The sequence below is a fragment of the Oreochromis niloticus genome, linkage group LG5, assembly GCF_001858045.2.
Source record: "Oreochromis niloticus isolate F11D_XX linkage group LG5, O_niloticus_UMD_NMBU, whole genome shotgun sequence".
Taxonomy (NCBI): Eukaryota; Metazoa; Chordata; class Actinopteri; order Cichliformes; family Cichlidae; genus Oreochromis; species Oreochromis niloticus.
Window position 1 is genome coordinate 38,575,355 of NC_031970.2, and position 17,177 is coordinate 38,592,531.

General features: G+C 39.4%; 1 protein-coding gene and 1 long non-coding RNA gene across 2 annotated transcripts in view; one reads left to right on the forward strand and one right to left on the reverse strand.

The window, feature by feature from the left end:
• nucks1a (nuclear casein kinase and cyclin-dependent kinase substrate 1a) overlaps positions 1-8,618 on the reverse strand; it is a 29,510-nt gene extending 20,892 nt beyond the window's left edge. The window contains exon 1 of the mRNA XM_005452256.4: positions 8,337-8,618. Within this exon, the coding sequence (XP_005452313.1) occupies positions 8,337-8,353 (17 nt within the window). The 5' untranslated portion in view covers positions 8,354-8,618. The remainder of the gene's footprint in view (positions 1-8,336) is intronic.
• Positions 8,619-8,744: 126 nt separating this feature from the next.
• LOC109199449 (uncharacterized) lies at positions 8,745-9,433 on the forward strand. The gene is made up of 3 exons (XR_002059853.2): positions 8,745-8,935; positions 9,029-9,050; positions 9,153-9,433. It is a non-coding gene; the product is annotated as an uncharacterized LOC109199449 (long non-coding RNA).
• The last annotated feature ends 7,744 nt before the right edge of the window (positions 9,434-17,177 follow it).

A 17,177-nucleotide genomic window follows, 5' to 3' on the forward strand; every position in this document is an offset into this window, starting at 1 on the left:
CATGCAACACTGCTTTTGTGGCCATTTGACTTGCTGTGCACCTCTTAATTTTTAGTCTCTGGCGCATTGTGCCATTGTTGTCACAGCTGGGTTGAACACACAAGTGTACAATTGCGTCTTTTAAAAAAACAAAACAAAACACCATTTTAATGATATTCCAGTTCAGGTTACTTCGTAGGTCAAAGTGTAGTGTACTTCAAATTGAACCATAATTCAGGCATGATGTAGCATGGAGGGAAATAATAGCACCAGTGGATCCCTTGTCCCTGAGAAAATGCAAATGACTACAAATAATTTATCAAACGAATAAAAAGAAATAAACAATTTTTTTTCTTTTTTTTTTTTTCTTAGAAATAAACTAGTCCATACCAATCATAACATTTTTATTTATTTATTTGGTTTTATTTTTATTATCTCAGTTCTATTTATCTTTTTGTATTTTGTACATTGTTTGTTTGGCAGGATATATAAACAATTTTATCATGCTAGTATCTAAGAAGTTATGACTATTTCATAGCCTTATTAATTTAACTTTAATTATATAAATTATATAATCAGTTGCCACTTGTTTTATCCTGGTAATTAGTTTTCTATTGTTAAATTCTGTAGCCTAGTAGGTCGTGAAAACATAAAGCTATGCTGCCTAGGTCTAGGTGGAGCTCTTGCCCCCCCCTCTCCAAATAAAAGATACATAAAGTTGACTATATTAGAGTTAACTGATAAAGCCTCGCTACCAAAGTAATGTATCACCATATACTGCAGTTGTAGACACAGCGTAAGGTACCACACTTCTCACTAATATTTAAAACATTTGATTATCAAGCAATGTTATAGTCCAGGGGTCGGCAACCCGCGGTTCTTTAGTCCTTATACTGCGGCTCCGCGTGGTTTGGGAAAATAAATTAGAAGTATTTAGCTGAAGTGCATTTTATTTGTGTTTAGTTCTTTTTTTAAAAACTTGTAGTTCTATATTGGAAGATTGTTGTGATTTTGAAATATAAAAATAAAATAATATTTTATTATTTTTTTTCATCGCTCAAAATAAGGGTTACACTCGGGGAAGCCGGTGTACCTGCCGAAACGCTGTGCATTTATCGAGACTTTCAACCCCAGATAGGCCAATTATGGATCTTCGGATCCACATTATGTCGGCAGCTGTTCTCAACCGTGAACTATGTTAAAAACAAACACCGCTCACGCCTCACAGATGACAGCTTACAGTCCTGCGTAAAGATGAAAGCCCCGATTTGCAGACGCTGTGAGCAGAGGTTCGGGACCAGAAGTCTCATATCACGGCAGACCCGACGATGTTTGCATGAACATGCTTTTCAGCATCTCTATATTGACCACTTTTCACACACGGTTGCTGTACGCATACAGCTGGCTGTAGCTTTTCAGCTCACAGCCCGACAACACAACAGCAGAGAGAGCACAGACTTTAAGGCGGCGAGGCGTGATTGCGGGTGCCGCTCAGGTGCGTCCGACTCCCATTCAGCGGCACTGCAGACCATGCCCCACCACACACATTAACCAGGTAAAATACATATTTAGGCAGAATTTTGCAAATATCTCTTTTGTTTTAGCGGCATAGTGCTTTTTTTCCAATTACTTTTTAAAAGGGTGGCGGCTCACAACAGTTTTTGTTTGCTACATGGATCATTTTAGTTCAGCTGGGTGTCTTTCCTTTTGTTATATTTCGTTAAGAGTTCAAAATGTGTTAATTACATAAATAAAATGTAATTTTCTCTGTAGCACTTCATGGATTTTATAAGCAACACACCTTAGTTGCTCTGTGGATTCTTTTAAAAAGCAGTTAAAAACTTTTCTGTTCAAACAAGCCTATTGTTGATCTATGTATTTTATATTCTTTACATTATTAGGGCCCGAGCACTGAGAGTGCGAAGGCCCTATTGTATCTGCTCTGTTTATTATTATTATTATTATTATTATCATTATTAGGGCCCGAGCACCGAGAGTGCGGAGGCCCTATTGTATCTGCTCCGTTTCTTCTTCTTCTTCTTATTATTATTCAGGCAAAACAAGGGCCTTTTTGAGGGCTTTAACATGCTCGAAAACTCATGAAATTTTGCACACATGTCAGGTCTGGTGAAAAATTTTGTATTTTAATGGTTTTACACATGAGCACTTGGAAATGGCTCTAGAGCGCCACCTATGCGCTGTTAAATGCATCCCTACGAACACATCGTTGGAGCTACATGTATGAAATTTGGCACACATGTGTATTATGCCAAGATGAACAAAAAAGTCTGTGGGCCCATTGACGCAAACCCAACAGGAAGTCCGCCATTTGCAAGTGAAGGTGACATTTTGGCTCTAATTTTGCCATTTCCATGCCTCGAACATTTTTCGAACTCCTCCTTGGGATTTGGTCGTATAAGCTTCATCTTTGGTCCGTGTCAGCTATACACATGGGCCATGTTAAATTGCGGAGCTTTTGAGTTTTCGTGATACGGTGAGGCCGTGGCGCCACGACGAATTTCGATGACTCGCCATGAAAATCTTATTGCCTCTCATTCCCTCAAACATTGTCCGATCTGGACCAAAGAGCACACATATGATAAGGTTCCACCCCTGAACATATATCAACTGCCATATTTGACACCAGGGACAGCGCCACCTAGTGGGAACAGGAAATGTCATGTTTTACACTTTGGGGTACCGTATTGTGATGGGTGAAATCTGCAGCCTCAAATTTCTCCAGGAAAGCCTTAAGGAGTTGGTCTTGGGTTACAGTGAAAACTGTGACTTTTCGCGAAAGGGTGTGACCCCAGCAGCATGGCGAATATTGACGTCTCGCCATTAAGAAACAAATTAGTATAACTCAATGAAATCTACTCTGATCAGTACCAGACTTTACAAGTGTGATGTCAGACCAACCGTGAACAGATTGATGTGCCCATTGTCAGGAATAGGTAGAGCGCCACCTAGTGGCAACAGGAAATGTCATGTCTTTCATTTTGTTGTACTGATTTTCACAGGTTCATCGTGGCCACCTCAAAAGCGGTGAATATCACCATCAGTCCCTCATGATGCTTCAGTGAGAAAATTGTGACTTTAAACTGAACGGCGCACCCTAGTGGCAACGTGGTTCACCATGAACAATGAAGTGGCTTTTGAGGGGCTTGGAAAGTTTAAAAAGTCTTGAAATTTGGCGCACACCTCCAATGTGACGAGGGCTATATTGTTACGTGATCATTTTCATTGAATGGCGCAAAATGGCTCCACAGCGCCCCCTACAATATTTCAAAACAACAGCCCCTGCTCTGTGTTTCATTTATGAGTCTGAAACCTGGTAAGTTTATAGGAGATATCAAGATGTACAAAAAAGTCTCTTGGAGCAATATCCCAAATCCAACAGGAAGTCAGCCATTTTAAAATTAATGTGTAATTTTGGCGACATTTTCCCCAATTTTCAGACACCGTTCTGTGACGAACTCCTCCAAGGGATTTCATCAGATTGACGTGATCTCCTGTGTGTGGAATCTAAAGACCTTTGTGATGTTAAATTGCGAAGCTTTTTACGTTCAGGGAAACGGGGTGGTCATGGCGGCACGTGGAGTTTCAATCACTCGCCAAAAAGCAGTAATCTGCTGTCACTCAAAAACACAATGTTCAATCTCTCCCAAAGATCGCAGGTGTGATGAGACTCAAGCTCGGAAATGTTTGTTATGCCATTTGTCAGTAATGGTTAGAGCGCCACCTAGTGGGACGAATATAATCATGATTGAATGAGATAGGATGTTAGCTGGTGGTTAAATGCATGAATTCCATCAATTTGACATCAGATCGGACGTGCTGGTTTTAGGTGTTGGGCGTGGCTCGACGCGATGGGGTGCGAGGGCCCTCATAACGCTGCTTGCAGCTTTAATTTAGATTTGATCTTTTACATTGTGTATAATATCTATTGATTGTATTGTTTATTTTAATATTTGTGTACAGCGCTTTGTGACTGCCTGTCTGTGAAAAGCGCTTAATAAATAAACTTTACTTACTTACTTTAGTTGTTCACACAAAGCACAAAGGTAAAAAAACAATATATACAGTGTTATCTTAATTTTAGATTTCAAAAAGTATTTGCAGCTCCCAGTGTTTTCTTTTGCGTGGAAACCGGGTCCAAATGGCTCTTTGGGTGTTAAAGGTTGCAGACCCCTGTTATAGTCTCATGCAGCTTTTTGGCCAATGTTTAATCTTGTCCATTAGATTTTGCTGAGTTTAGAAAAACTTTTCTTTTTAGGCTAGTTAATTGGTCTAATTATTCCTTGTTTAAACTATTAGTAAATTATTGATCAGGAGAGTTGAGCATTAAAAACAATAGCATGAGTAACACAAGCAACATACCTGTAAAGAATATGTGTTCAAGACTTTTTTGGGTGGTGCAACACAACAAAAAGAATATTTTTAAGCTGTCTGAGGTTTGGCTGTGCTTCTGCTGACATGGCTTCTTATTCCATTTCAATCAAACAGAGTTGGTAAAGTAGGCTGCTACCATTTCTGTCTCGTTGCTGGCAGACTGCTTCAATTTTTGTCTTAAGAAAATGTAACACATTATAGGCACAAATAATCGCATTATGTTAAAGCAGGGGTCTGCAACCTTTAACACCGAAAGAGCCACTTGGACCCGGTTTCCACGCAAAAGAAAACACTGGGAGCCGCAAATACTTTTTGACATCTAAAATGAAGATAACACTGTATATATTGTTTTTTACCTTTGTGCAAACAACTAAAGTAAGTTTATTTATTAAGCGCTTTTCACAGACAGGCAGTCACAAAGCGCTGTACACAAAGATTCAAATAAACAATACAATCAATAGACATTATACACAATGTAAAAGATCAAATGTAAATAATGTAAAGAATATAAAATACGTAGATCAACAAAAGGCTTGTTTGAACCGAAAAGTTTTTAACTGCTTTTTAAAAGAATCCAGAGAAACTAAGGTGTGTTGCTTATGAAATCCATGAAGTGCTACACAGAAAATTACATTTATCCAATTAACGCATTTTGAATTCTTAAAGAAATATAACAAAAGGAAAGACACCCAGCTGAACTAAAATGATCCATGTAGCAAACAAAAACCATTGTGAGCCGCCACCCTCACAGCAGTTTTTTTTCCAATTAAAAAGTAATTGAAAAAAAAAAGCACTATGCCGCTAAAACAAAATAGATATTTGCAAAATTCTGCCTAAATATGTATTTTACCTGGTTAATGTGTGTGGCGGGGCGTGGTCTGCAGTGCTGCTGCATGGGAATCGGACGCACCTGAGCGGCACCCGCAATCGCGCCTCGCCGCCTTAAAGTCTGTTTACTCTGCTGTTGTGTTGTCGGGCTGTGAGCTGAAAAGCTACAGCCGGCTTTATGCGTACAGCAACCGTGTGTGAAAAGTGGTCAATAAAGAGATGCTGAAAAGCATGTTCATGGAAACATCGTCGGGTCTGCCGTGATATGTTTACAATGAGACTTCTGGTCCCAAACCTCTGCGCACAGCATCTGCAAATCGGGGCTTTCATCTTTACGCAGGACTGTAAGCTGTCATCTGTGAGGCGTGAGCGGTGTTTGTTTTTAACATAGTTCACAGTTGAGAACAGCTGCCGACATAATGTGAATTCGAAGATCCATAATTGGCCTACCTGGGGTCGAAAGTCTCGATAAATGCACGGCGTTTCAGCGGGTATACCGGCTTCCGCGAGTGTGACGCTTATTGTGAGCTATGGAATAATAAAATATAATTGTATTTTTATATTTCAAAATCACAATAATCTTCCAATTTAGAACTACAAGTTTAAAAAGCACTAACATAAATAAAATACACTTCAGCTAAATACTTCTAATTTATTTTCCCAAACCACCCGGAGCCACAGTATAAGGACAAAAGAGCCGCATGCGGCTCCGGAGCCGTGGGTTGCCGACCCCTGTGTTAAAGTAACACTGTCTATAAATGTTACAGATGGGCACAACTGATAGCGTCTGCAGCCTAGCTCCCATATTAATGTATTATTTTACTATTAGACACTGCCGCTAGCCACCACGTTAATGAGGATTTAACAGGCAGCTAATGTAGCTATTGGATGGCGGCTAATAGCTAACATTAAAATGTACAGTGGCAGGTTAGCAGTTATTATAACTGTATAATGCTTCAATGTTGGTGAAAATGGAGCTTTATAAAATTCCTCAAAGTTTTTTTTAAATGCCAACTATTGTTCATGTGTTTAGCTGCTAGTGAGGGGAGGGGCTGTGTGATTGTGTATCTGCAACAGTGTTGTGTGAAGTTGTCTCGGCTGAGGGAGACAACACTGTTGTAAATGAGTATCTAGTCCAACAGTCATTTTTAGTATTGACTTTCTGGCAACCTCGGTAAAGAACAAAATGCAAAAATCTTAACTGCAATGACTTCATCAATAGATCTGTGGTAGTGTCTAATGGAGTTGATTTAATTTTTTTTTAAATTTATGTGTAGAAAAAAAAAAAAAAAATCAAACAAACAGAAAAAACATGCTATTCCCAGCAGAGCTTGCCCAAGGTATCAAATGCCCTTTCTATGTAACGCATGCTAATTATTTGAATTGCTTTTTTTCAGCATGAAAGTATTTATATTCTTAAAGACATTTTGTCCTGTTCTACTGGTCGTCCTTGTGACTTTAAAATTATAACTCAATGCTTAAACATTTGAGTTTTGCTTTTTTTTAAAAATCGTTTTCAGAGCACTTTTCTTTCATCCTTTTCAGGTTTTATGTTGGCGCACATTGTCCCAAATCTTTCAGAGTGCAGCATTCAGTTATATGAGGAAATTCCCAGGGGCAGCCCTGCAATCCATCACTTACTGCCAGACAATGACTATATGGCCTGCATCATTTGGATGGCACACATGTTCAAGCTTTGTCAAGTAACAGTTCCAATAAAGTTTATTCAAATGTGATTGCCGTGCTCTGAGTGTTGACAAAAAGAGTAAGGCAGTGTTATTTTGTCCAACGTTCATTGACTTCACCTGTCTTAATCGACATGTTTAGTTTTGTTTTATACCTGTTGGGAGGCTCAAGTATAGACTTTGTGTTTAGTAAGTAAATATTAAAATCCTACAAAGTGTATTTTAGCATTTTAAAAATACCTTAAGACATTTTAAATCCAACTAAGCCCTTATTTTTACAATCATTAATGTAATGCCTTTAAAAGCTTAGAAACTCTGAAAGGCAGAAATCCTGTTTTCTCAACCCAAATAAAAGATTAAGAAGAACATTAGTTAATGTCGGATTTCTTTTAACTTCACAGCTTTTTTTTTTGTATTTAAATAAGGAGTAATTTTCATACAGTCCCTAAATATTCACCCAGTTGTCTCTGCGAGAATGGCCCAGTAAAAGATTCCATGTTGTCGCTACAAAATTTCGAGAACTGAGTTTACATTAGAATAGCATAAATGTGATTTACAGTAATTGTAAAAAGGCATTTTAATCTGAATAAAAGGTCTGAATGCACCTCGTGCGTTATAATCACAGCGGGGATCTTGCAACGGGAATGGGGGTTGGAGGGGGTGTGGTGACTTCTTGTAGTTCTCCGCCTTCCTCTGACATCAGCCAGCAGTGTTAATTTACTGCCAGCTCTGTAAATGTAGACCCGCTCTCCGTGCTCTTTTTTCCTCCTCCCCCAACAACAACGACATTTTCGTTGGCTGACACCATTTTTAAAAATGTTCTCAAAGTACGACCCCCCCCCCCCGAAATGCGGCGAAATGCGTTGTAATGGCGACTACAACACGACACGCACAGTCTGCGCGGTAACAAGATCAAATCCCGAGGCCGACCACCACCTCCTCCGGAGATTTTTTTTTTTTTTTCGTGTGGGGGTGTATTAGCGTTTCTGGAGCCTCCCCTGGATGAATGGGTAGCCATATTCTCATTCTCAAACAAAATGGGAAAAACGTTATCAGGCCTGGCTTAAGTGAGCCGTAAAACGTAGCTGGTTAAATCACACAGACTAATTTTCCGCTTGGCCTACATAGCAGCCAACAATGCACATCATGGATCCGTTTAAAAGCATGATAGACACGACACGGCGGCGGGCTGCGCGTATCTCCACACAAGACATGGCGAACAGTGCACAGCGTTGGGATCCATATTAGAAAAAATGAGGGTGCACACGCGAGAAGGGAAGCGCACATACACACACGCATGCACACATTCCCATTATTTTTTCATGAAATAAACAAATTCCCAGCTCATAAAACACAACATGGTGGAGACGTGCACGTTATCGGCTATGCCAGGCGCCAGCGCAGTGTCGTTATTAACTTGGAGAGAGCAGAAGACATATTTAGCACACCTACCTCACTGGTCTTGACATTTTGCAGGAATACTGTGGAGGTTAAGGATGTAAGAAAGGGGGAGAAGAAAAAGCACAGGGGGGGGAAAAGGAATATAGATTCCCGCTCTGCAAAACACCGAGGGGAGTGAGGTTGACGCACAACTCCACCGTCCGAGCTAGCGCGTGAAAATAAAAGTACGGCAGCCACTTGTCCTCCTAACGCAAATATTCTTATATTTTTTTTTTACCTTCAGCTACCTTCAAAATGGTGAATAAAACAAACTGAAACTGCAGCCTGTGCTCAACCAAACTACGCGGCCTTGAGGGGTGGGTCCTCGCCGGCAAGGCCCGCCCCCCAATGAGAGCTGAGAGGCGCAGCGCGGTGCTCCGCTGCTGCCATTGGCTGATTTAAACGACGACTTTTCTTCTTCTTGGATATTCTAGCTGCTCATCAGAGCATTTTTAGCATACAGTTCCCCGCCTCTGTTAACAGGCTCGGTTGAAATGACACTGTTAAGAAAACAAAAAGAGGCCCTCAGGTTGGATACATACATTCAATTCAGTGTGGGTCCCACAAGACCATAAAGCAACGTTGCATCAATAGGTTATAATGTGTATAATGTATGTTCATATAAACATATAACGTATTTCAGTAATCTCTTTGATTTGGCTGTTACTAAGACAAGCCTTTCTCTCCTCTGTTTCACCTGGCAGACTGCAGCAGCAGGAAGCACAGGTAACGGTTGCATTTATACATTTATAGCCCACATTGCAGTGAACATGTTATCCCTGTCTCAGTAAAAGAATTTATACTGCTGTGCATATGTTTCATCCTCAGACTGCTGTGAGATTCTAATAGCCTCCTGGATGTGAAAACAGATTTCATCTCCAAACTGCTACAATAAAATCCACTTTCATAATGCAGACTGAGCCCTGATAAGCCTTTATTTTAAGTTCTTGTGACTGGACTGGGCTGTGTGCAGGCTACGTTTAATGGCCCTGTTCCTGACCTGGGTTTATACTTGTCGCTGACTGCTCCATTTTGGTTTAAATTATGATTAGAAATATATTTTTTTTTCCTGCTATTCAAAAACCAAAAGTAATGTTATTCTATTCTTGTTTAGCCTCACCAGTTAACCCCCCCCCGAAAAAAAAACAAACAAAATTGAAATTACGTCATAATTGAAAAAAATTGAAAATTGAAAATTGAAAATACCTCAAACTATTAGAATATTTCATTTAATTTGAGTAAATTACTGTTCAAACTGTTTAAATACTGTGTATCTCTAAGTCTAGATTTGTACATACAACCACAGTCATGGGGAAGACTGACACCTTGACCAAGTTGTCCAGAATACAATCATTGACACCATCCACAAGGATGGTTATTTTACGGATCTTTGCTGAAAAGCGTTGCTGTTCACAATGTGCTGTATCCAAGCACATTAATGGAAAGTTGTCTGGAAGGGAAACGTGTGATACAAAAACAAGACAGATGACCGGAGCCTTGAGAGCTCTGTCAAGAAAAACATATTCAAAAAGTTGGGAGAGCTTCACAAGGAGTGGACTGAGATCCACCATACACAGACATCTTAAGGAAAGCATTCATAACATCAAGCTGCTCCTGACCCAGAGACTTTAAAGGTATCTTGCCTGTTGCTTAGTGGTCCAAAGTCCTTTTTTTCAGATGAAAGTAAATGCTGCATTTCATTTGGAAATCAACATCCTAGAGCAGGGGTGGGCAACTCCAGGCCTCGAGGGCCGGTGTCCTGCAGGTTTTAGATATCACCCTGGATCAATACACCTGAATCACATGATTAGTTCATTACCAGGCCTCTGGAAAACGTCAGGATATGTAGAGGAGGTAATTTAGCCATTTAAATCAGCTGTGTTGGTTCAAGGACACATCTAAAACCTGCAGGAAACAGGCCCTCGAGGCCTGGAGTTGGACACCCCTATCCTAGAGTCTGGAGGACAGTGGAGGGGCACATAATTCAGAATGTCCCTTCTAGTTCCTATTGATATTCTTCACTGATATCAAATCTACAAAACAACAAAACAGAGCCAAAAAAAGGCTTTTAACAACCTGAAATACCCACCATGTAGCATCTATAAAGAGAAAACATTTCATTTGTATATATGATTTGAAATAAAATCAGAAACCAACTAGTGCTATCTAATTAAGGATCGTCCTCTTCATTAACACACATTTGAATGAAGGGCACATATGCAATATATTGACAGCCCATGTACATACAAAAAGCTATGATGAATTTCTGTTTCTGTTTTCTTGTCTGTATTGTAATGTGTTTTTCAGATACTTGCTGATCTTTACATTCTCTTATTCATGGGTGAAATTACCAGAATTAGTTAGTTGTTGATCTAAAAAGTCTATAAAATATAGATATCAAATTCATTGTAGTTCCTTAAGTGGTGGTGTATCTGCTTATTGCTATTAAACACACATTTTGGTCAGGCAGAGTAAACCTCTAATGACAAACTCTATTGACAGAATGTATCATTGAATGACTACAACAATGTAATATTGCCAAATGAACCAAACTTCCTCTTTTTCATTGATCTGAGTGATCTAAAAATTCAGTTACTTTCTCTGAATATACCCAATGTACTTGAGCCATATAGGTACGTGAAGACACTGAAAGGTAACAAAGTCACATTTTAGGTTGCATCAACATACTGGTCGTAGTCATGATTTTTAAAAGCTCTGCTAAGTGTGCTAAACTGGCAAATGCAATCATCTAGAAACAGCTGCAAAAAGTATTTGCTTGTCTGCATATTAATTTGATTGACATCCCATTCTTCATCAATACTGTTTAATATGATGTCTCCCCACCCTTTACAGCTATAATGTCTTCAGCTCTTCTGGTAAGGCTTTCCACAAGGTTTAGGAGCATGTTAGTGGGAATAGGAAGGGCTGTCTTGCAGTCTAACTCTAATTCATCCCAAAAGTGTTCTATTTAGTTGTCAAGTTCTTCCACACTAAAGACATGATCCATGTCTTTATGGACCTTGCCTTGTGCACTGGTGGGCAGAGATGTTGTACCAGGAAGGGGCCATCCCCAAACTGTTACAGCAAAGTTTGGAGCATGAAATTGTCTATAATGTTTTGGTATGCTGAATAAAGAGTTCCTTTCACTGAAACTAAGGGGCTGAGCCCAACTCCTGAAGAACAACCCTACACCATTATCCTCCCTTCACCAAACCTTATACTTGCCATAATGCAGTCAGATAAGTACTGTTCTCCTGGCAGCTGCCAAACCCAGACTTGTCCGTCGGCTTGCCAGATGGAGAAGCACCTGAATTCAGCGATTTGGATATGTGAGTGAATACTTCAGGCAATATAGTTTATCTACCTTCATTCTCTCCATCATATCAGCTAGCTCTCTCCCTTTGCCAGTCATAGTACCTACATTTAGAGTCGCTACTCTCATCTCCATACTCCAGCTTTTGTTTCTCTCTCATTACCTCTCAACATGCCTTCCCCTCATTCATCTTCATTTGTCCCTGTTGTCTAACAAACAGCCGAGACAGTTGTTAACCCAGGCCCTGACCAATCCAATATAGAAATCTCATTGTTTATGATCTGCATGTTAGATTTGGCCAGGATTATACGTTGGACACTATTCCTGAAGCAGTTCTCCCCATTCACCCAGCCTTGGGACTGGCAGTAGGAATACACTGGATTGTGTCCTCCCTATGGCTGGGTTTTTACTTAATGTTTTAACGTATCATTGTGGCTAACCTGACATCTGCAGATAACAGTCTTGACTGAGATGATCTATAACAAATATCTTTGCTACAGGGTTCACTTGGAAACAGTTTCATCAGTCTACAGTACATTTTAAATAGAAATTGATAACTCATAATTGGATTTTGTCACTACTACTGCACTGCTCAAGGACTAAATGCACTTTTATACGTTATGCCTCATTCAGACAAACACCTAAATGCTTTCTATGTAACACTGACACATCAGAGAACAACTTTAGTAGCGGTTTAGTATTTTGCCCAAGGATACTTTGCTTGCAGACTCGTACAGCCAGAGATTGAACCACCAACCTTCCAATTATTAGCTGACCCACTCTACCTCCTGAGCTGCAGTCAGTCACTCCAGCAAGAAAAATGTCTCTTTGAAACAAAATACATTCATCAGCTTGTGGAGCTAGCTTTAAAGGATGCTTTCTGTAGAAAATTACAAAACAATGTGATGAGGAGAGTCTGCACTCACAGGACAGTCACACATACATATGTGTGGCAACGTCTTAACTTAACTTTTCTACCTGAAAAATGTATTTTATGCAATTTTGTAATTGTGGCTACATTTATCTATGAGCAATTATGTAATTATATAAACCAGTTTATGATGAGGTTTAAGCCTCCAGAGGTCTATGTCATATTTATTCAAACCAGGAGTGGGCAATTATTTTTCCCACGGGGCCATATGAGAAATTGAAACTGTTGTGGTGGGCTGTACCAATAAGCTGAACTCAATTTTGTGCAATATTACATTTGTCTATTTATAAACTGCTATTAGTAAGACTAGATATTACAATTAGAAAAATGTGAAAGAGGCATAATAAAATTTTAATTATTCACCATTTTTTTCAACATTCCCAAAAAGCAGTCACAAATAAAATGTACATGTTTTTGTGAACTTTCAGTCTCTTAACTATACAAAGTTTGATTGCTCTTTTGCAATTTTTTTCAGCTATTTAATCTTGTTCAGTGAGTGAAATTTTTCTGCTTGAACAAGTGAATTAAATGTTAAAAAGTGGAGATTTGAAGGGCAGTGGATCTACAAGCTGATTGTAACAGAGATAATTCAGATTTGTTAAATATCGTCACTAAGAATGTTTGTTTGAGTATGAAGGCAGATGAGAACCAACATCTTCTCCATTGGTATGTCAGTAAGAATGATGCTTTCCAACTGGCTTGAAAGAAATGGTAACTTTCTCATGAAAACCAGACTGTATATTTTGCATGCAAATAGGCCTTGCAGTTTGATATTTAGTTAATTATTTAGTTAAGTAATTCGTGAAGTCACATAATTCAGTAAATGCAAGAAATGCGTCTGGATCTGAGAGCTCTGAAATATCCTTGCCTCTCTTCTCATTCTTGAATTTCTGCTATCAGATCCCACACTCTGCACTCTGTCTCCTGACAGCTCTGTGGTGGCCTATGTCACCATGTTCATTTCATGCTCTTCCAAAAGTGCAACAAGTTGTCTGTGATTCAGTGCTTCTGCTGGAATGAAGTGAACTATTTTAATTACATCAACTACAGGGTTAATGTTTTTAGCACTATAGCACTTGACTTGCACATTAGCTCCTGATGCAATACAAAAATAAATTTTTTTAGCTCTGGGGTGATTTTAGTCACTTTATCTTGCATCCACTGTTGTTATTTGGACAGTCATTGGTTGTAACACCTGCCAGTTTGTCCTGTTTCTGCCCAAGCCTATCGGGCACCTCCATGAACGATTCACTCCCTGTAAGTCCTTTTCATTGAGTGCATTGCTCCTAGCTCTACTGTCATTTAAAACTTTTTCATCATTCCAGGTACAAAGATGAGTAGCTCCTGTCCAGAGTCTTGTCCAGTCTTCTGTGCTTTCTCAGTTGAACACAACAATACACATGGCGTTACCTCTGGTTTTAGTAAACAAATACTTAGTAGACCATATCTTGTTAAAAAAAAAAGCCTCTACAGTTTGCATCAATTTCTTTTTAAAAAATGTGAGCTAACATCTTTAGGAGAAGCAAACTCAGTAGCAAAGTCTGTTCCAGCATATTTGAAGTAAAGCTCTATTTGCTTCCATACCTGCAGATACATAACGAAACGAAAAAATATATAAAATAGCAGTTGCCTTCAAATTAAAAGCAATGTAATTTTCCACAAAATCACAAAAACAGTAGGGAAATGGTGGGTGAAATGGGACAAAATAAATGGATGCATGCTTGATACGTGATGGACTCTCAATCTTCCAGGTAAGGAAATCCCAGAAAGCTAATTCTATTCATGTGGACACAGCATTTTCAGCAGGAAAAACGTATTGTCACTCATCCAACGGGCTTCTTAAGTCTCAGGTGGTTGCAGGTTTCCCCAACCTTATAAAAAGCACAGATGCATAATGACTGAAAACTAGAACCACTGACCAATAATGGGCCATGACCTCATTGTTAGTATGCAGACTGTCACGACCATTGATCAGAGACCATGAGTATTATTCACAGAGTCAAGGAAAGGTTGCAATCATAGCATGGTAAGATGCTGAAAGATGTGCTCTAAGGCTCCATTTCCTCAGTTCAGAGATGGTCGTTTTCCATTTAAACCAGTGTTTAAATGGTGAGTTATTCACTTATAAAATCTTAAATAACACTGCCCCTAGCTATTTAACAGAACTTCTTCATTTGTATAATCCTATAAAAGCACTAAGATCTTCTAACCAGATGCTTTTAATGCAACCTAAGTCTAGGTTGAAAACCAGAGGCGACCGTGCCTTTGCTATTGTAGCTCCTAGACTGTGGAACAACCTCCCTATTGCCATTCGCTCTTCTGAGACTGTTCAGTCTTTTAAATCTCGTTTAAAGACCCATCTTTTTACACTGGCTTTGATGTAAGATAGTTTGATTATCATTTGGTTGGTTTCTATGTTTGTCTTGTCTTGCATTGTATTTGTCTTATTTTATTTATTTATTTTCATAATTTGTGAAGCACTTTGATCAAAACTGTTGTTTTTAAATGTGCTATATAAATAAATTTTGATTGATTGATTGATTGATTGATTGAGTTTTTTGTTGTCTTTTATGAAACAGCCTGAACTTGAGCCCTTATGCTTTGGTGTCCAAAGCATAAGGGCTGGAGCTGATCGGGGCATGTGAGAGGTAAACTGTCGGGTACAGCAGTTTAATTGTTCGGTATTTACACACTAACTAATCAGTTACTGAGAGTATATAAAATTAAGACTGTCACAGAAATACATAGTCTTTTGTTAAGAATTGCAGTTGAGTTTTCTGACACTGAATGGAAGTAACATTTGTTTTCGAGGCTCATTGAATTTCAGGTCCACCCACGCGTGCAGTGAGTTTGAGTAGGTTCTGTCAAATTGTAGGCTGTGTTGAGGGTTTGTTTGGAATGTGAGTTATTCCCATTATACTATGTGTGCGCGTGTGTGTCGGTGATGATGCTACCCTGGATTTTAGGAGACAGGCTGTTGAATTCTGATCAGTGTTTTAGGAGTTTTGTGTATCGTGATGAAACACTGTTAAAATGCATGCCTTGTGTCTTCTGTTTCTTGCACATCAGACAGACTTCTGTCTCTGTGTTCAGGGATGATGCTGTGAGTGAGGAGCAGGTATGTTTCCATAGCAACCAGGGAAGTAACTCCAGCCCCCCTCTCGCTCTCTCTCTATACCTCCATCTCCCTGTCTTTTGGTGGCTTCACATTAGCCAGTGGATCATGCTCAAGTCTGAGCTCTGTAACCATCACTATGGAACTACAGTAGAAGCCTTTGAACCTTTCAGCCTTAATAAACCTCTTCAAAGTTTGATGATGGATGTCATTTGTGCATCATAACAGTACTGACATCCAGCTAAAATGGGGATTAAACCATCTAGTGCGCTACTGTTTAAGTGCCAATCGCATTAAAATGTTAAGTGCAAGTCAGAAACAAGGAGTTGGGAGCTTGTTAGTCCATGTCCTCATCTGTGTAACACTGACACCAGGTGGCCCATTTAGCCAACTGCAATGCAGCAAAAATACAACCTGTAAATACAACCAGATTCCCCCTGGTCATCAAGGACCCTGTCAGAGGTTCAAATACCTCAAATACTACCACCCAGTTTTTGAGAGGTAGTGTATAAAGATAGGAAACCTTTCAGGGGTTCTTACTGTGTTTGAAACAGTCAGGTTGACGAAACATATCATGTGATGTTTTGATGATTGTGAGGGAGAATGAATGAATGAATGTCAGAGTAATTTTGAGATTTTAATGATTTCTTTGAACTATTCTTTGGATGGAATGATTGTACAGCATACATCTTAATGACTTAACAAGAAAAAGGATTAGGTGCACAAGTTTGAATTTATTTGAATTTTCTCTAATCCACAAAACTGCAAAACAGCTTGATTTCTCTTAGGCAAGCTAGAGGCTTCACCTCTCTTGTGCTCTGTCTGTTGTTTTGGATAGTTGACCCCAGGTATTTAAACTCACTCATTTTCACTAACTCTCCTCCTTGTGTCTTCAATCTCTTATATCTGTCTCCCTCTCATTTAGACAGAATCAACACCAAGTAAACACACCAGACTGAGCCTTTATGTTCCATTTGCTGAGCAGTGGTTTTTGTCTTTGGAGCCATTTTTGTCCAATCTCTTTCTTATTCTGGAGTCATGAACTCTGACATTAACTCAAGCAAGTGAGGCCTACAGTTCTTTGGACCTTCCTGAATTTCCTTGGATCAGGGCATGATATTTAGCTTTGAGGATCAGTTGGTCTACTCCACTTTGTCAGGCAGGTCCTATTTAAGTGAGATCCTGATTGAGAATAGGGGTAGCAATAATCAGGCTTCGGTGTGGCCTGAGTGTTACGACCCCCTCTGCTAGGCGTCAGGGGGGGAGAAACATACACAAGCCCTCTCACGAAACCGAGTTAATAAAGGGTTTTATTACAAACATTAAACCAAAAACCGACAGGGCTGTTCAACAGACCACTGGGCAAACAATTATTACATAACGAAGAAAACAGTCAAGCGTAAAAGCTAAGGGTTATCTAAGGCAAGCTGGCGGCACACAAAATAAAAGCTAAGGGTAACTAAGGCAAGCCAGCATCACAAAACTCTAATGAAA